At 41.7% G+C, this 21,524-nt stretch overlaps 1 protein-coding gene across 2 annotated transcripts in view; it reads right to left on the bottom strand.

The window, feature by feature from the left end:
• The window catches only part of whrnb (whirlin b), a 31,438-nt gene extending 14,717 nt beyond the window's left edge, over window positions 1-16,721 (bottom strand). The window contains exons 1-3 of one of the 2 annotated variants that reach the window (XM_085786364.1): window positions 15,554-16,721; window positions 2,289-2,465; window positions 1,245-1,370 (exon numbers count right to left, since the gene is read on the bottom strand). In XM_085786364.1, coding sequence (XP_085642490.1) covers window positions 1,245-1,370; window positions 2,289-2,465; window positions 15,554-16,267 — 1,017 coding nt within the window. In that variant the 5' untranslated portion in view covers window positions 16,268-16,721. The remainder of the gene's footprint in view (window positions 1-1,244; window positions 1,371-2,288; window positions 2,466-15,553) is intronic. The other variant, XM_085786365.1, reaches the window with a different exon arrangement.
• Window positions 16,722-21,524: the final 4,803 nt, after the last annotated feature.

Here is a 21,524-nt window from a genome sequence, read left to right as displayed (position 1 = left end):
ACACAGTCCACAAAGTTTGAAGCCATATTTAGGTTTTAACCATATTGTTTACAGGTAGGAAACACTCCCCACTTCTCTTCTTCCCTTAGGCAAATTACAAAATAGCACAGAGTGAGAGTGGCCTGCTTGTTGAGGCAGAAAGCTGACCTGAAAGCACACAGCACAGATTTAGCAAGGGCTGCTGAAGCATTTCTGCAGGCCTGTCATGGTGATGAAGTCAGCTGCTTGACTGAGGCTGTGAGGCAGGTAGCAGATGTTAGCGATGACAACAGGTTTAGCAGTCTAATAGTGAGCAGGTGGCAGGAATACTAATAGGTTCATCAAGACTCCGGTGGCAGATGTTAATAGCTGACGCACTGCCAGAAATCCTCATGTCAACGTTTCATTTAATACAAAGATTGAAAGTTTGTCGACAGTATTAAGGGATGTTCTACCACAAATAAAATGCACTTCCAACTGTAGACAACCTTGAAGGAGCAGTCAAAGTGTTTCTCTGCACTTGGTAAATAATAATGGCAATGATGCAATTCCATGTCAGCCGAAGGTGGAAATTCAGTGCATGTCAGACAGTCAGAGTGAAACTGCTGGATAGATACACAAAGTCATGTTGGAAATGTCTTGAATTTTAATCTAACCACATTCACCACATTGCAGATGAGGGTGGCATGGTGGCGCTGTGGTTAGCACCGTTGCCTCTCAGCGGCTCTAGAGGGTCCTGGGTTTGGTTCAACTGATTGTTCTCCCTGTGCCTGAGTCGATTCTCTCCTGGTTCCCCCCTCACAGTCCAAAAACATACACAATAGGTGGATTGGAGACTATTATGGTTGTTGTGAGTCTTGCAGAATTTATTGCGACGTTTCGGCAATAAATTCTGCAAGTTGGCCATGTGTGCGGGAGCTCTTCTTTGTTTCATTTGGACTTAATTGTCATCCTCCGATGCACCTGCCAAGGAGATAGATGTGCGAAAATTTTTGCTTTTTCTGTTGTGAGTCTTCTGAAAGCACATACCTAATATTTTTCCAACACACTTTTCCACACTTTAATTGATTTAGCAGGAATGCACTACTCAAATACAGCCTCGTCACGAAGACAGCGAGGCTTGAGTAACACCTTCTTATGGACAACTTCAAGGAATGATCCTTTGCCACAGTTTCAATTAAACTCATTCAACCGGGGATATTGTGCAGGCTTTGTGGTGTGATGTAGCCATGCTTGTCAGGACAGGTTAACTCTACTGTAAGTACCTTTAGTGCACCAGCGTCTGCAGCAGATCCAGGGTCCACGCCTGTGATGTAGATCCCCAGCCCATACTCAGCTCCACCCCTAATCATTAGGCCCAGAGAGCGACCATCATCCATATTCAGGTTAACCTGTGGAGAAGGAACCATTCACACCTTTCAGCTTGATTGACAATCATGTCTTCCTGTTGTAGTGAGAAACTGCAGTAGTTGCATGCTGAAAACAGTATATCTGCTGTATAAATATTACTATGTTTATTTGCTATTATTAGCCATCTATTTGCTCTCTACTAGAGGTAGACCAGTTATTGGTTTGGCTAATTAATCAGCACTGAATCAATATCAGATTACTCAAATGAAGATTTGCTTTAATCAGAGGATGGATTTTTTCAACTCAACCGTAATGATGAAATTAAATCAAGGAGGTGTTCAACTGAACTGAGTATGCTGAGTACTTTTTAATTTATATGACTAAGATGCCTAAAAAACTGAATCAAATGTGGGCGTTTCAAGTGTGACAAAAGAACGGAGGCATTTGAAGTTATAATCTCTTTTACATTCTGCCTTGTTGTGAGATAGGATTTGTTTAGGTTATTTTTTTCAGCGTGAATCAGTGTGTAATGGTTGATGATGATCAGAAAACATAGTAACAGATGCATTTTTTAGATGATTCAGTTTGACTAAATCATCTCCTGAGGGGCGGAAAAGTCACAGGCCTGTGGGGAGAATGACTTCAGAGATTATATTCATATTCCAGTGCTGAAATGATGCTGTCAGACGTGAGTGGGAGGACAGTTACAAAAACTTTGGAGTCGTCCTCGATAATAAATTGTTTTGAATTGAATTTCCAAAATCATCCAACAGTATATTTGCTTTCATAGAAAAGTACAGCCTTAGAAAGCCTGCACTGCATTTATGTCTTTCTGCTTCTGATGTTTTATTCATGTTGGGTTGTAGAATGCATCACATCCTCTACACCCGACCTTCTTTTTTAGCCTCACCACCACAACACAACACACGCACACACACACACACACAAACTGCTCTTACCGTCCTCTCCTCCATGCCAGACCCTTGTCTCGGGTTTGCGTCCTGGCTGTCGGGCGGTGGAGACACGCTCCGGCCCTGAGGGTCCACCCAGCTGTACACATGGTTGGTGATATGGCCTCCAGGGATCCGACCCATCGAACACACGGACATGGCCAGTTTCTTACATCCCTTCAGCACCTGCAACAGGAGAGGAGGGTGACGTCATACAGTAGATACAGTAGGCGGCTTAACACCTGCTGAAAATCATTTCAGGTGAACTTGTTCCCACAACATGGTCTTGATGACCAAATGATGAAATATGATATGGAGGGAGGGTCTTTGGGGGCTCTGTGGAAATGACACTTTTTGCAATAAGCTCATCCACATTTTTTCCATATCAATTATCCACGTCTCAAATCATGCATCTTTAACAATGTAGAAGGGGAAATTCAGGGAACTGAAAAGGATTAAACCGATGACAAAAGGTCCTATAAATGTCCTGTTGAATTAGAACAATCATAGAAAAAAATCATAGACAGACACCATTTAGTGCAAAAAAATTTCATTATTCCAAAAATCGATAGCCGGACCTCCCCCTGGAACTCCAAAAGCATTTTGATGACTCCAAAAGTTCTGCAAAGCCTTCACTGGTGAATCATCGATTTTGGGTGAAGTATCCCTTTAAGTGTTGTGAATTTGACATTGTCAGTACGAACATAGCAAAATCACTGAGATTTGTCTGATGGGTAAAATAATGTAAACTTTGATTCCTATGCCAGAAATGGGGGCCATCTTGGAAAATGGTGGCCTTTTGAAAAATTGGAAATTGGCTAATGTGATTTTCGAATGAATGGCCTCAGAGGAAAAAATCTGCTTTGATCTGTTGTATCCACAAACCCTAACCCAAAAAAAATCAAAGGTATCTACCATAAACTGAGGCAAATGCGATAAGTTTACAACTCTTTATTTACCACAGTTCTCCTTTAAGTACACTGTACACTCACCTCAAGTATGACTGATGTACACTGTGGATGCACCTTTGAGAAAGACATAACATTATCCTCCACTTGTGCATCTTTGAATGACACATTTCTAAACTTATTTTCAAGAAATATGATTTAAATTCTAGTCCTGTGTCTCCACGCAGGATATTTGGTTTCTCCTCAGCAAGATATTTTAGTCTGCCTCTCTCTGCTGGAAACTGGGTCTGGTCTGTGCCGCTGCCCTACGTCTGTGATGGATGATGCTCATCTCGCAGCTCTCCTAGATATGTCACCATTACAGTGGCACAACAGCTTTTTGATGGGACATGAAAAGTTCTCCATTTTGTGTGACAGCTCAGTTATTTCTGTTTGGCGAGGTATGAGGACGGATGAAGGAAAGCTGCTGTGAAAGGTGATTGGTCTCTAATTATAGAGAATTAAACAGTTGGCTTTATGGTCTTAGTGCAGGGTGTCAACAGAAGACAGTGACAGTTATTTCTATTCACTTACGAATGGGCTGGTTTTAGGTTTTAGGTCTGGATGTAGAAAATTAATGGCGTTACTGTTCACTCACTCATAGTCTCCTCCAGACACCAGGGACTTACTGTGAGATAACTAAGATCACTGACATTCAAATCATGCATCAACATAAACTACGGTAACGTCAATCAACCACACACTGGCCTCAACTGTTTGTCATGTGATTAGTATAATCAAGGTTTAGCTAGATGCCAGGATGTAGAGTCAGCTATCAGAGGGATCATGAAGGGGACATGATGCTGTTATTGTACGTCATGTAACGGCCATTCATCTACATCATTTCATACTTTGTTTTCTGAGAAATTCAGCTTGGTGGAAAAGCATAGAACGACTAATTCAACTGATCTCAGGCAGAGCACATTCAGAACACAGTGGAGGTGGATAAATGTCCAAACACACAGAGACCTAAAAGCCCAAAATAGTCCTGTGAGGGCAAACCATGACAGAGGCAAAGACCTGCTCCTTTGACTACTCATCAGAGAAGCAGTCACTTGAAATATACTCGTCTGGTTTCATCTACTGATAATTAAACCAGAAAAATATTGTGTCTATTCAAGCAACAGTCATGAAAGTGCCTGTGTCGTGTGAACTCACAGTGAAAACCCATAGTGAGGTGTCTTTCTATCACTGTGAAACAGCCTCTTTGAGGGCAGCACAAAGTGCAGGAAATTTTAAAAGCAAACTCAACCTATCTTTTTAGTCCGTCTTTTAGTAATTAGTCTAATTTTCCACTTATATATTCAGTCATTCAGTCAGTTGTCTTACTGTTCTGTCGTAGACCCTTTTTTATTATTTATCATTTTATTCATACTTTTATTTCTAGTTTTACTTTTTAATTCAACTCCTCATTATTTTATCTTTATCGCTCTTTAATCTGTGTTTTCCTCAGTACAAGTTTATGATGATAGTGTTTCCTCAGTTCCTGGTATTGTCATCATTGTGTTTTTTTGTGTTTTTACCTAGTCACTCAGTGTGTGAGTGTAGGACTTTTGTGGTTTTACAGAGAAGCAGCAAACGCAGCGGTTAACAAACATGATAGGCTACTGAAAAATATGCTCACCCATCATCAGTAATTACATTTATTAAAACTCATTATCATTCCACAGGGAACACAAAGTGTTTCCTTCATCTGTCCTTTATAAAACGGGGCCCTTAAAATTACATTTTCCACTCTGACATCACACAGTTAAGACAAACAAGCCATTAAAGGATGTACCCACCATTACAGCGCAGTGCGTCCTCTACTCAATTATAGCCCTGATAAAATATTTTAGTATCAGGCTCCTCAACAGACTCTGATAAAAAGAGCGACCCAGATAAATTGGAGTGAGGGAATGATGGTAGTCTGCAACTAGAGCTTCACTAACAAATACCAGACATGACAAAGAAAGTCTCTGCAGGCGGGTCCATTCACTTTGTTCAACGTTGTATCACAAGAGTAAATTAGAGGCTGAGGCAGAAGTAGCTGCTTTCTATTCTGGGCCAAACATTTCTGCAGGCTCAGAGCCATTCAGAGATGGAAAGAGGCAAAGATCAGCCCCGCCACGAGCACAAACGAGTGACACTCAAGTGCAATTTCGGGCTATATATGAATCCCCACGGTGCTTGATGGAGGATGGAGTGGGTGGACGAGGAGCTCTCAGTGGGTCTTGCATGGAGCAGGATGGGTAGGTGGATGTGGAGAGGATGGAGGCAAGCGTTGCTATGTTAAAAGTGGTAGATGGGTTTATTTTTATTCAGGGAGGGGGGGGAAGGGGGGTGATGTGTGGGACAAGAGGCCAATGCAGACATCAGTGCTGGTCACCCAGTCTCCAGGGGCCACTGTGAGGGCCCTTCACTGTGACCGAACCACTACGTCAGCCTCAAACCGTCATTTCCAGAAAAGTCTCTGCCAGTTTATTCTGTGTGTACCGTCCATAAGAATCAGGGCTACAGAGGTGTTTAGACATTTAGTAGTGACGTTAGGGTAAAGGGCTGGAAAATGCATTATGTCAGCTAGTGTCCTCACAACTTCAGTAAGACTAAAGTGCATGTGTGTGTGTGTATGGAGGAAGTATATTGAGTTAAATTGACTGTCACCTCAAATCTCCTGAGCCAGCTGTTTTCCTTTTGCTTGTTCATTTATCACAGTTACTGCACCTGATTCTCTCTCTGTTTCCTTTACTGTGCCCTCTCCCTCTTGCTTAAGCAAACACACACACATACATACACACAGACACACACCCACACACATTCCTACATACATATGTTGTACACGTACATTTTATTATGCATGCATGTATTACAGTAAGCCGCCGCATCTACCACCTCTCCTCTACATAGGGGAGTTGAATCCCGTCGGCCTCTCTTGCACACTAATGCCTGTTATCGCAGTCAGGGAAGAAAAAAAAAAAAGTTTTGTTCAAGGACACTTGAAACACAACAGCAGCTTCCTGCAGTGGAGTTTTTTTAGAAAAAGCAGCCAAATGAGCCGAGCCGTCAACAAGGTTTGTTCTGCAACCAACCGTCACATGATGTTGGTCCTGACAGCGTAAGATAACCTCACCCACTGAAATACTTCCTCCTCCTCTTCGTCCATGGAGCTATCCGAGGCAGAGCTTGTTGAAGGTCTGATGCGACTGATTATGTAATCTTATTTTTCCTCACGCACACAGAATGAAGCAGTTCATTTAAATTAATTCTTTTTCATCTGGTTTATAACAGAAGAAATTAATATTGTTTCTGAAAACAAGCTTGGCTCAAAGTGGTATTTTTTTCACCTAGATAAGTCATATTTGATGACAAAACTAGAACATAACCCCGTGGCAGGGACTCAAAAAAACAACTTGGACACAAAAATAGGTTTCAACCGTCTCATTAGTCGGCAAAAAGGTTTAATACACGAGAGAGAAAACAAACACAGGCAGACAAATCCAAAGGAATCAGCCAAGGCAAGGTCATAAAGCTGAGCTGAAGTCACACAGTGGGAAAACAGATTGGATTTGGCTGGAGCTCTCGTCCCTAGAACAACAGGGCCAAAGTGGCATGAGGGGAAGAGAGGACAGAGTAAAAGCACCAGGACGAGGAGCCAAATACACTTGAACAGTGCAACGTGCGTAAATCCCACTGAGCTCAATTCAGCACCACATGGTGCTTGTACACCGCCCCACGGTGTTCATTTAACATCTGACGGTGCTTATGTAATGCTTTAAATCACAACCAAACATTTCTCTTCACTTTGTGTGGGCTGAGCCCACAGCTGCCCATAGCAACCGCTGGCCTGGAGCTGATTGGTGAAGGAATTTTAAGGAGACTTTCAGACCCGTAAATCTCCATGACTAAAACACAACTTAAAAACAGTCATTGTATTAAATATTATCATACATAAGTCTATTCTGTGGCAGCACAGCGCTTCTCCTGTTAAGTCTCCCCTGGTTGAAACTCACGCTCTGATCTGTAGTTGATTTTTTTGGGGGGTTTGGACGGGTTGTGGGTCAAGTATGTAGCACATAAGAGATCATGAGAAATAACAAGAGGCCTTTCATTACTGCTGTTGAGAGCCACACATTCATATTTATATGTCCCATTGATAACCCATTATAAATAACATCATGTCAAGTTTAGGATTTTGTTTTGATGCACATCACCATCTTTTACCAGACCAATCGTTATTATAATAACCATGGCAACAAAGGTCAGTACGTGCCGTCGGTAACAGTCCCCATGTTTAGTATTGTAACCATGACAACCACGGCCTTGTATTCCTGCTGCCGTGGGTGTGCTATTTCAAGAGACACTCTTGTCAGTCAAATTAGAGGGTTAAAAAAAAAAAAAAGAACTACCTGTGTGTTTTGTTCAGGTTGGAGGACTGGATCCATTTTTAACAAAATGTCTTAACTTCTGAAAACAATTACAGAATAATGGGAGATGATATTTTCACCATTACTGCAGATTCCTCCCAGTTTGGATTTCTTTAGTGTCTGTGGTTCAGGAAATCAAACAGAGCCAGTGATTATAATATTATAAAGAATAAATGAAGCTGTACGGAGGACAGAGACGTCAGGGGAGATTTGGGAGCCAAGATTGTTATTAACTTTTGTTTTGATTGTTTTGTCTGATAACTTATGCAGCAGACTCTCATTAGGTTTTTACCAGCAGCTGAATTATCCAGGGAGACACGCTCCTCTCCGTAACAAACAGACCAGGACATTACTTTAGAGGAGATTCACTTAGAAAGATTCACAGGCACTCTACAGTGGACACAGGACACGACGTCTCCAGCAGCTGAGAGCTGAGCTGTTCGACGTTTACTCAGCTTGTTTTTCTAAAAAAATAAAAAATAAAAATAAAAACCTGAGATTCAGATATCCTACCAATAAGATTTTTCATCTGGTTCAAATATATACTTGAAAACCACCAATGCAGTGAGGAGGATTTCATAGAGGTGAACAAGGACAGACCAAAATACTGGCAGCAGACAGACACACCTCTTCATGGTGGTAGTAGAAGCTTGACCACACAACTTTAACCTCATGAAACAAATGTTTGCAAACAGATGGATAATTAGCTGCTCAAACACAAACACTATACTTGTATATTATGCAGCAACTAATATCATCTGTAATAATAATCAAAATGAACTTAGAAAACTAGAAAACTACACACCATACGCTGTCTAGTCATTAATTGTTGTTCTCGTTCATTAAGCCAGCTTTGACAACCGGTGACAAACTGCTGAGGCTCTTTGGGTATGGTTTGATAGTCACACCCAGCCCGGAGCATCGTTATTGCACTCTTATTTTCAGAAATAAAAAAGGCACTCATCATAAATTAGATTTAAAAGAAAAAAAAATGTTTCTATGCAGTGTTAAGTAAAATGTGAAGTTTCCAGACAAGTGCATCTCAGAGTGGAGCTGCTACGGTGGGAGAGAAGAGATCTCCAGACATTATACTGAAAAAGCACACCTCCTCGGTAATGTCAGACAGACGATTCAGATAAAACCCAATTCAACCTTGAAAACACAGCAGAAACGAGTGAGGGAGAGAAAAATGTCATATTTTAATCTGAAAGTTTCTAAAAGTTCCTCAGTGATTAAAGTGTCTGCATACTATGCTATGATCAGCAGACACATCACACAACTAATATGATAATGAACAAAGTGAATAACAGCATCTGCATCAGTGTCATTTTCAACATCTTCAGAAGGACATGCAACTTTAAAAATCTATTTCATATAGAAAGATATCCATGATTAACACCATGTTTGTGTATATTGAGCTCAACTTTCCAACTGTAAAACCTTCAGTAGCTCTTCTCCATTCACTTTTGTTTTATTTGTTATTTACTGCTGAGCTTCAGAGACACAGGGAACAGCGAGGCTCAGCTCCCAGAACTTATTTCACATGGAAGTATATAGACACAGATCAACGCTCTCTCTGCAGCATGAACATCACTGAATATCTATATCCCACCACTATCTCTTCCCATTCTAAGTCTGATGCAGTGAGGCAGGTTTTGCTGATACACTATACGCAGCCTCAGTGGAGGGTCTCCAACTTTAATATTCTGTCAGAGTTTCCAAACAAGAAATACACAACTGAGCACACGAGTCTCACCAGGGAGGGCTGGTGAGAGAGAGATCAAGAAGAAAAATGTGATGGATGGAGAGAGGGAGAGAGAGAGTCTGAGAGGCAAACACAAGGAGTTACTTGAGGAGTTTACACCAGTAAACCAAGCCAGATGAAGGCAACAGCTTGGACAAAGGAAAAGCGAGCGTACAGTATAGTGAGAGAGGTTGGTAACAAAGCCTGATCAGCTGCTATCGCAAAGTAGTATATCCCAGCAGAGACTATACACTGTGGACTTCGGGCTTCAAAATAACGTCTTACTAAAAAGGAACACGTTTACACCTGCTGTGAATAACTGAGGAGAAAAAAAAGCCTGCTGGCCTCCTTCTGTCTACGTTCAGAGACTTCTCCACCTCTAAACACAATCACTACGTAAAGACACAGAAAGCATTCCCTCACAGACAGTCTGACAATCCCATTCAGTCTCAGACAGTCTCCCTTGATTTCTAAGTCAGATTGCCTTCCTTTCTTGTTAACCCTTAGATTGCAGGCTCAGGACAAATGAACTGATACAATACAGAGCCCCCCCATGCTCAAGGTATGTGCTGTGAGAAGCCCTGTGACACTATCTCTTCATCTAGAATCACTTAAAAATTAGTGGTAAGGCTTAATGTTGAAGGATGGACAAAGTCCTCCAGATGTGCATGTGTACAGTAGGCACCAATATGAAAACTGATAATTGTGCAATCATTTCCCAATATAAACCACTCTGCTGTGAATATGAAAATGGAAAATATTCCTGCCTTGTCTCATCCATGAGTTTATCTCTGAAGTCCCCAACAGAATCTGTGCTCATGTTGTTTCCTGTTAAAGTAATGCTGCTATTAATACGAGCAGGTCAGAGCAGCTTTCTGCTTGAGTTTAGTTTTAAGCATCTGATCAAACAGCTTCATCACAAAAAGGCTGTCATAAATTTTTATTATTATCCGCCTTACATCACTTTGCTGCTCTGTTTCTTTATTTCTATTACTTAACATTTATATTTGTGGCTCTTTGTGAAGGCTCTGCAAGGTCTTTGCCCTCTGCTTGTTCGTGTATAAACAGCATCATACCTATTTGCTCTGTTTGTGTGGGATTTCAGCACAGGAAGGTTCCTGAATGGATGATGAAGGGAAAAGGATAAGGAAAATACAGTACATTCTTTGTGCATGTGTGAGCAAAAATGCAATAGAAACGCAAATTTGAACAACAGTTAGTTTTACATCTATGAGCCAAATTGTAATGACCAGTCCAAACAAACAACAATAGTCATTTCAATGGCAGAAAAAACAGTTGCTGCTCCTGGTGTATATTTGAAGAGGGCTGTACTTATGGGAGTGTTTTGGACATAAGACCCAGTTAACCAATCTAGTGTCATCTCCCATTAAGCACGCTGCATCTAAAGTGTACTGCTGAACTTGCGGTGTTTCACACAGAATTAGATTCTGTTTGTTGTTACTAGACTGACCCGTAAGTCCAATCCTGACACACACACACACCAGCTGATACAACATATTTTATATTATAGGAATACAAATAAATCTTCTGGTCATCATGATGAAAAGCTCCTCTGCAGAGGTTCTTGCACAAACTTTCACAAAGTAAGTCTATAGAGAATGTGAAGCTGACGTCACGCCGCTTTGCGTTGTGGGACGTCGGCACCATCTTTGGAGGAACGCAAACGTAAACAGAGAGTGGGGACTGGATTCAAGACCCAGATTTACTCCCTCCACTGACTTATCCAGACATTGTGAACTATCTCGTTTTGGTATTGGTGCATATACTACTGTGGCTTTTTTTTTTTAACGCAGCAGCTGCCCCACCATGATTACTTTTAAGCGACTTTGGGGAACTTTTTTTAGGGAGACGAGCAAGTGTTTACATTCGCGATCCTTCAAAGATGGCGCCCAACATCCCACGGCGTGACGTAACTTCACATTCTCTATACTGTTTTGTTTCACCTGACTGATCCCAACATTTAAGTTGATTTATTTTCAACAAATTTGTGTGTAACAGACTTGACAATAGGCGCCACTAAACATAACACAACAGACTTAAGACCGCTCAGTCGCTTTCCACCACGGCCTTGGCACAAGTGTATTTGCTATTTGAAAAGGTGATTTCTCTCGATAGAAAGATGAAAAAGTTGAACCAAGTTTCTCACTATTTTGCTCTCAAGTAACATGACTAAATCCAGACTAAATCTGTTTACATGGAGACCTTCATCTATGTGTAGCACTAGCAGCCACTTATCAATCCCTTCTCATATACCTCCAACCCCTCACAGGACCCATAATTGAAGTCAGTAACAGTATGTTTTGAGTTATATATGTTGTGAGATCTAATTATAAGTAAGGAATTACCTGTGCAGTTATTTGTACCAAGCTGTAGACAATGTTTATTTCTGCTGTAAAGTTGGACATTTTAGGATGGGAGTCTATGGGGACTGATTCACTGTTGGAGCCAGACACTACTGGTCATTAACAGGGACTGCAGCTTTGGGCACCTCAGTAAGTGCCACCTAAACTTTTTAACAGACCTTTTATAAGAGGACATATAGTAGATGATTATGTGCCGTTTCATCATTCAAAATGAATTGGAAAAATAATCTTAGCATATTTAATGATTTTTGTACAAAACTGCCACCTAATGGACGACTGGCACCAAATAATTGCAAATGCTTAATGCCTAATCTCTAAGACTGCACACCACCACCACCACCACTCGCCACATGTTCGAGACATCTGGCAGCGTTAAACATGAAGAACAGTGTTCAATTGAGAGAAAAAAATCACATAACATAACGTGCCCCCTTTATAGTTTTTGCTTCAGGACAAAAACCTGTCTTGCCTATTACCGATTGCTTCACTGCAGACAGCAAAATAAACCAGATACTCCCTCCATATGCCACACGTGTTAGTATGTAGGTAAAAGAAAACAATGTGCTCAGCTTATTTTCCCCTCACGCTGCTGTACTCATTCAATACAGGCTTGTAAAGATGACTGTAAAGGTTCTTTGTTTGCTCATAAAGAAGACGACGTCCAAGGTCTGAGCTTTTCACCCGCATGGAAAGGTTGTTTCTGATTGAAATATTGTTGAGGGTAGAGTGTATTCAAGTCTGACTAAGTGAGAAAATCTTCCAAGGTAATAACAGATTTCTCCAGTCAGACAGTCTGAATACAAGCTGCAAAACAAGTATGTCTAGGACAATAAAAAAAGTACATCCTCCAAGATATTTTTAAACATAGTGACATCAGCTGAACAACATATTTATTTTACTGCTTGAAACCGTCGCCGCATTTGTTCTATTAAATATCTCTCCTCTCTCATGCTTCTCTGTCAATAAGGGAAGTCAGCAGGAGGTTTTCTTTACTAAGATTGCTGCCACTCTGTTGTTACATTACAGAATTTCTCAATCAAAATGCTTTTACTGGCTGCAGTCCAAGATCCAACAGATCCCGCAGCTTTATTCTACAGAGCTTTGCCTTAAAGTTGGCGTCCTTATCTCTTTGTAAAATGTATTAAGTCCTTTCTGCACTGGCCTGGCGCAGCAGACTGCAGCTGTTGTATGCCATCAATATTTGTGTTTACATTTTGACCAAATACAGTTACAATGTTTTAATGCAAAGTTTCGGCTGTGTCTCATCGTCTCCCCTCACCTTCAGTTTCATATCTTTATGTCTTCACCTTGTTGATGCTTTCATGTGTTGTGTTTTTGTTGCTTTTTTCTGTGTTTGAGTTCTGAGTTCCTCGTGTTTGTGTTCATCGTGTCAGCTTTTATTTTGTAGTTTCCTCCTATACATGATTTTAAACAGTTACCTGTTTGGACAAGTGGCAAAAAGGTGAGCTATCAGCTGCTGATCCTCTACCTGAGATGCTTTGATGTATGAGTCGGCGTTTCATCTACATCTTGTAACAGCACTGAGAGGGACAGGTGACAGGTCTGTTTACAGCGTCAGTGTGCTATGAAATACATTACAGCATGAAATCTAACAAAAATTCCTTTGTTCAGAGAGTGGGCATGAAGCAGGGATCTGTGACTCACAGAGCTTTTGTATATTTGATTATTTTAACATAATGATTAAAGATCGCATTGCAGGTCATGTGTTTAGAACTTTTTAAACATTCCCTGAATACCTCTACTGCAATAATACTGATCATTCTTTATCATTCCTTTATATTATGATCCGTAGCAGACATATCAGGTCTGGCATCAGCCACAGACCACTAAATAGGCTCACAGCAAGGACATGCAGAGTTATGGACACAATACTCTGTCCATAACTCAAATAACAGGAATCAGAGAGCAAGCAACTTTTCTCTCACAAACAGACTCTCACTTTTTTTGTACACTGAAGAAAATGTACAACCAGACCACAGGTCAAAGGGTCATCCTGAGGATCAACAAATGGACAACCAGGCAAAGTGGAGAAAACAACAAATCTCCAGTTTGTGACAATAAGACATTGTGTACAGAATAGATAAATTCGACTGTATAGCCCTAACAAGACAAAAAGACCACCGAACCCCCTCTCTGATCCTGAGCAGTGACCAGCACAGACACAGACAATCAAATATAAAATCGCACATCCCATATATGATGATTCCATGTAATTAGCCAATTTTCCAGATTTCCATCACTGAGAGTAGCCTGCAACATACAGTATAGCTATCCGGACCAAATATTTCCTGCTGTGAGTATCCCTCACATAACAGACTATAGACACCCACACACATTTTAATGCTACAGCAGGGACAGTTGATGAAGGAGAGGTTTAGGATACACATATAATTTCCTGTCCCTGTGTCACATTGCTTCCTCCATGTCCCTGCCCCTTTAGGAGACCAGCAGCTGCGGTCTGTGTCTGTTCACTCCAACAGGAGAAGTGGAGTAAAGTAAGATTCTCTCTCTTCATAGTCACCAAAAATAAACATTGTATCAGTTTTTCACACCACACGAACTTTCTGATGTCAAAATGACATTTTTCTGACAGATCAGGAGAACATTTACTTTGTTCAAGACCTGTTTCTGTCTCAGTGACAAACTCTTGCAGGATCTCACAGTCTCTCTCTCTCTGTCTTGGTTTGGCTTAACTTCTGTGGACAATATACTTTCCAATCAGAGTTTGGAGGGACCTTTATGTGAAACCATGAATTAAACTTGTCTTTCTTCATAACTGCTGCCAAATCAGGGCTCTAGTTTTTTATGTTTTGAAATGAATTCCTACAGCAATCACGACCATGCTTTGTGATGCACCATCTTTTGTTATAGAGGATCTTTGATACACAAGCTATTTTTAGACGGTGGGTCAGAGGTAAATGCAGTGACTGGCCTCCACAGGGACTTGGTTTCTGTGTAGACCAGATGGACCTTTCCCGAAAGTGAATGATTATTAGTTGCATCTCATCAAGAGTCCTGGTGTCTGTGAGATGACAACATGAAGCAACCAGACTAAGTCCAACAGAGAGAGGACAGAGTTAGAGAAAGAGAGAGTATATTCTATCTGCAATTGAACATTTGAGTTCATCTTGGTTCTGCAGCCATTGAGCATTTTAAAAACTATTTTTGCAGCATTGCATTTCCCAGTGTTTTAATAGCAAGGCAGACTGTGTTCAAAATTTAATACAAACTTGATCCATGTGTTTGCTATTATATGGTGTAGCTGTCTACTCTGCTACACAAACACACTGCATAGGGATTATGAGAAGAACTTCAAATAAGCTTTTTGTTCCACACTATAATAACTTTGCAACAGAGTAGCTGTGTGTGTGTGTGTGTGTGTATTGCTGTTATGATCCAGACTTACAACCATGAACTAACCTACAACAGGCATGATAAAGATACTGTATCCATAATTAATTAACCAACACTATCCAAATGATATACGTAATTGCAGGTTTATTAAATGAAGTACCTCAAAATGAGTATTTTTTCCTTCTAAAACAGTCAGTGTATATTTTACAGGCTGCTGCTTCCTCACATGATAAGGACTCAATAAGCAGATTTAGATTGAATATGGTAATTTCTAATATGTTCCTGATTGGAAACACTGATGTTGTGAGAGTTACAACTGCCCCATGTTACACCCAGAGCTCATGTGTTTACATGTGGTCTGCAGCTGCAGTAACAGGTTCACACACCCTGGGTCCCCGGGTCCCCCTGCATGACATCCTACCTTCACCGCCTCTATGTGAGTGACACTGTTGAACACCAGGTCGTTCACACCCACTATCTGGTCCCCGACCCTTAGTCCCTCTCTCTCTGCCGACGACCCCGGTTCCACGAGGGAAACGTAGATCCCCACGCCGTGCTCCGCTCCCCCGCGGATGCTGAAGCCCAGACCCTCGTGGCTCCTGGAGCGCGTCAGGGTGACTTTGCGCACCTCTCCAAAGAAGCTCTCGGGAAACTGCTGCAGCATGGGAGCGGAGAGCTGCGCCGCGGCGCTGCTGAAACCGTCCGGACAGCCCGAGGGAAGCGGCTGTTCGTGGATGGAGCTGACATAATTTTGCAGAGCTGAGTCACCCTCCTCTCCGAAACCCTCCGCGCTGCCGTTGCTGGGGAGCAGGTCCGCTTTCAGGTACAGACCCTCGGACGTGTACTGGTCGAACAGCAGCTGGTCGGACCTCGGGATGACCAGGCGCAACATGGGCAGCAGCTGGCGTTTGTCGGCCGTGTTGAGAATCACGTTGAGAGTTTGGACCAAGTCGAAGACGTTGCGCTTGGCGTGGTAAACATTCAGGCAGTGGATGAAGTGCTCTCTCTCCAGGTCGCTGAGCAGCAGGTTGAGAGCGTTGTGGAGCCTCCGGACGTTGGCAGAGAGCGCGCGGCCACCCGAGCCGCTCGAGGTCAGCGATGTGTTGAGCGACACTCGCTCCAGATCAGCACTCATCCTACAACATAACGGGGAAACGGAGCATCACACGGGACGGACCGGTCGAGTCTCCCACTTGAAAAGCACTAAGGTGAAACAACAACTCACCGCGCATCGGGCAACTTCAACAGGTAATCGGGGATAAGCGCGCGTAAACTGGCTGTGTGCGCCGCGCGTGTACGGCGTGTCAGCCGAAAACAAACCACGTCCCAGTGAAAACAAGCATCTTCACATCAAAGCAAAGCGTCTTTTCCCCTGTTGGTTTTGTTATCCTCCAATCTTTCAATGTAAATGCCCCGTATAATAGGAAAAAAAAACCCGTCAGACTGGAGTCCGTGGTAGAGTATCACACAACTCAACTGTGCCTTTTGATAACTGCTGCTGTTCAACACGTTCACTCGAGACAAACTCCGAGTCTGCCGTCTCCACGGCGGAGTCTTGAATGTGCGCAACCGACTGGCTGAGCTGAATTGAGCTCAGAGACCCCTCAGTGTATAGGAAATGACGCAGGTGTGTGTGTGTGTGTGTGTGTGTGTGTGTGTGTGTGTGTGTGTGTGTGTGTGTGTGTGTGTGTGTGTGTGTGTAGGTGTTGCTTAGAAACTGACAACACTATTCACTCTTATTTAATGGTAGTTCTGGCTGATGTCATGCTCTGTGGAGTGGTGGAGCAGGAATGACAGTTCAGCTACAAATAACTTCAAACTGCCTGGTGAAATGTCACAATTCACACATTTGATTTCATAATTTCCTCAACAGACGCTCTGGATGTGAAGCTCTGTTTGGGACAGTTGTGTTTTATCTGGATGGAGCAGCTCTGTGAACCTGTGTGCTCTGGGATCATCTCTAAACAGTTTTGCTTCATGTGGGTGCAGAGAGGAGTGGAGGTGTCTGCCCGTCAGCCTTTAAGCTGATCAAGCTGCATTATAGCAAATACTTCCCTGAGACTCCTTGTCATAACTGTAGCCCACAGCTATTTTTACACAGCCCAGCTATTTATAGAAACCCAGAGTCTTCCTCCTCATGACAGTAACAAGCTCCCTCTGTCTGGCCCGCTTGCATGATAAGAGTCCCACGGAAACATTTCTGCCACACGACGGTGCAGCTGAAGAGATGGGCTCCTGACAGAGGGCCCAGTGGGGCCTCCCACTTTGTGGAGGTTGAGTCAAAGCTGTTTAACTCCAAACTTATCCAGATTTCTCACCCAGTCAGCACGATCCCTCGAGTAAAGTGATCCTGCTGCCACCTACTGTCTTCTGACTGTGATGTTTTTCTTGTAAACAAATAATGAAATGCATAGTTTCCTCACTTCCATCATGCCCATCGAGTCGAGTGATCAGAGTTTCCCAACAATATGGACTTATTCAACAGGAATGACAGGCTGATCAACAAGCAATTATAGCAGGGAAAATCATACTCGGGTAAATAAAGCATATTCTGCACATATACTGTAGGCAATTGAAAAACATTTAAAAGAGACACTGAATTGAACAGCAATGCGGCTGTAACAAGTTCCAGTTATTTGAACTCAAGGAGAAGCAGTTCAAAGTCAGAGTCTGTACTAATAAATTATCTATCTATCTATCTATTAAACTTCATGTTGTCTTGTAGGAGTTAAATATGTAGTCAATATGACACACGGTGTGACGCTCCAGCCTTTCAAAGTTTTTGACATTGAATTATAATGCTGCCAGCATTTGCACAGCATTTTATCTTCCACGTTTTGTGATATTTGGACAAATGGTTAATTATTTCTAACTAACTGTAGCAGAGCTCTGCTGTCTTAGGTGACAAAGTTTTTGTTAATGGCAGCCTTGCCTTTTGACTCTTTTGTGGTGTGTGGGGACCAAGGCTAAATCACTCAAAAAAAAACCAAAAACAAATGATGAATAACTTTTAAAACCCTGTCACCAAAAGATTTGGGACACTGTGAAAATAGAAACAAATTGTGATGATTTGTAACACAAGTCCATATTCAAGTGAAACTATTACAAACTCAGAAATTAAATTGTTTTTTAAGTGATTCGCTCATTGAATTTTTTTTTAGCAACTCAAAAAGCTGGGACAGTCTCATGTTTAGTCACCTCTTCTTTTAACAACACTCTTAAAATGTTAAGGAACAAATGCCCCCCCCCCCCCCCCCCCTTTTTTTTAAAGAAAAATCTGCTTACACCCACTATCTTTGGTTTTGGAGGCTGATATCACCATGCTTTTGACTGACACGTGACAAACCTACGTTGTAGAGCTTAAATTAAGTAGAATATAGTGAGTGAGGTTTTGTTGAGACAACATTAATCTACTCCCTCTCAAAGTTAAAGCTAACACTGACCAGCAGAGCCACTGTCTGTCTTCTAATCCAAAAGTTCAGAAAAAACACTGTGTTGATAAAACACAATATTAAGAAAACAATCTCAAATTTCTATATGGTCTTGTTTGCAAAACCCACAAAATGAAAAGACTGAATAAGCTTCAAGCTGCAGTTATTGGGAGTGAGTTTCAGTCTTGCTTCAGATCCATTGGCAAGAATTTAGAGATAAGAGGGGACACAAGACACAAGCCAAACTCATCATCTTGTTGCTGGGCTAGTAGCCTATACATGTCCATCACTGGATGAATGCACACAAAACTCACATGTCTCTGACTATTGAAAATGTAACAAATTGAAGCGAAAGAAAAACTGTCTATGTAGTAGGCTACCTACATTAAACGACGCACACTGGAGATGGGATCCATGTATGGTATTCATGCAATTGTGTCTAATAGCTCTCTGTCAGTTTAAACTGTTTTGTTTTGTTTTTTCTCACACTTTTGAAAACTCAATAAAAAACAATTTGAAATAAAATAAAACTCACATGTCTCAATCAACACCACACATTTGATTCCTCAGCACAAGGCCACAGCAGCTGATCAATGCAAACCTCCAAGATTTCCAGGAAATATTTCTTACCTTAACTCCCGGTTTCCCAACCAGCTCTCCAATAGTTAGACAATCCTCTGATGTTATTGCCCATTTCCATCACATTCGTGTTTCATCCATTTGCATTGCATGCAAAAAAAAAAAAAAAGAAAAAGAAAAAAGGGGGGGGGGGGGGGGGGGGTTCAGCCAGCTTTGGCTTCACGTGTCCCCCGACAACAGCAAAGCGTCAACCATCCTAAGGGGAAATGCTAAGACAAGTAGCTAGGGCTATGTTAATCTCAAAGTCCCTCCAGCAACCACTGCACACCTGACTTTTGATGAGCTTGTGTAGGCTAGCTAATACCGCCCTGCACAACAGCAGTAATTGGCTGCTGTTCGCTCTCCTTGTTTGTTGTTTGCCCTCAGACTTTTTCCACCTGAACACGGACCATTACGGTTCAGACGCCGTACGTTATCAACTCGAAAGCCCGTGCATTCCGGTGTAGCTCCCGGCTCGATTCCCTCCTGCGGCCCGCGCCAGCCAGGTGAGTCTGTTCCTCGGCCAATGGAACCAACCAAGGTAAAATGACGTCACTCCAAAATGGCGACTCAACTGTGTGGCTATGGCTTTAACTATGGTTTTAACAACACATGAAATAATTTAGTTTTTAGCCCCAGGTGTTTTTCTAACTTGTCACTAGTGTTGTTGCATGTTTGATTTCCCTTTTTAACACAGTCATGAATTTCTCCATTATTTTCTGTGACTGCAGTTTCACAGATAGCCTACTGACCTGTGCAATAGGCCTATTGCAAGAACCGCATTTCACGTCTAGGCTATTGCCAAAAATGAATCTTATTGTAGCCTATCCAATTCACAAAGTAGGCTAGAGTTAATCTTTTCCAGAACTGAAACAAACTATTTTCCCTCCTACCCATGAGAAAGTAAACATTTGGTCCAAAAGAAGCGAACAAGATGTTATTGGCAAGAATTGATTTCAAAATTCATTAAGGCCTAATGTCTTTAATGGATTGGCTCTTTCAGTCAGTTCTGAATAGAGGATGTTTGGAAACACCAAACCTCCCCCTCCAAAATTCACTCTGGCAGGACATCAGATTTGGTTGAATCCACAGGAAGGAGGCCACCTGCACTCCATCAAAAACAGCTGTCATGGTAGAGCTATGACCTGCGAGGTATTTGTCAGCCTGCTTGGAGTTTGCCAAGTGGCATTTAAAGGAGTGTTAAGACAGAGATTATCAGTAACACAGTAAACTGTAAAATGTGTTTTAATTTAGCTCAAAGTACCACTGTGAGTTAATTTACAGACATGTAAAGTGGCTGCAGACCTTGTTTAGTCTTTTTTATTATTATTAAGTATTGCACTATTTTGCAATTACACCATGATGCTTTTTCCATTTGTCATTTTGAATGGCTGCTTTCACTCTCTATAGCTAATATAACTCCCACAGGATTCATCCCTGTTACCAGTAGGCTAGCTATAGTAGAGGAAGGTGGGTGTTGATTCTGTGTTGGGAGAATAGCCAAGTAATTAGAGGCCTCTGTTTCATAATCCATTTGAATGGAGCTCTTAGCTGCTCAGGTGCCCCCATCTCATCCATTTTTACATCCACCATCTGTGGCAGCTGCTAAAAGCACCTGACATTTCCATTGCTGGCAATTAATGCTCAAGGCAGTGAACTTCCCACAGTTGTGAGGAAGTTAAACTCCCCCCTGTCTAACTAATACACAGACTTGAACGGCTATCTTTAGTCCACCCCCCAGACATACAGTTAAGATGATGTGAAAGGTGTCTGGATGCATGATGTATGTTGAGCTGTAACAGTCAGTCGGTCAAAAATGCCTATTTGATTTTGCAGCTTGCAGCATTATAAAAGGGAGCAAAGATCAAGCAGAGATTGACATGGATTTGATTAAAGGCAATGTTTCTGAGAAAGGCACATGCACAGCCAGTAGCTACACACTAAATTAATTTATTGGTCCTCTACTTCTCCTCACAATTTTCAGTTTCAGCATGAAACCAGATTAAAACTAGGGACCATACAATGACCATCAACATGATAATGTTGGCTTTTGATATAGCTGTCCATTGTAGTTACCACATCAGTAATATCTTAAATGCATCCTGGGAAGTCTGCTTTGTGTTGGTGTTTCTTTAAGACTGAGAGATATATATCATTTTTTATCAGTGAACAAGGAAACAGAAGTTAAAATTAGTCACAATTATAAATTGCATTAATTACCATATATATTGTGATGCAAATGATCAAAATTATTTTTGCAAATAATATACTTTAACCAACTCAATTGTAATTCCACTGCATTGCATTTTAGTATGTAATAGTGTGAGGTCTCCTGAATGACTG

This window comes from Trachurus japonicus, chromosome 9 (assembly GCF_045865225.1).
Source record: "Trachurus japonicus isolate A0001 chromosome 9, Traja_1.0".
NCBI lineage: Eukaryota > Metazoa > Chordata > Actinopteri > Carangiformes > Carangidae > Trachurus > Trachurus japonicus.
This window is presented reverse-complemented; position numbering and strand designations above follow the sequence as displayed.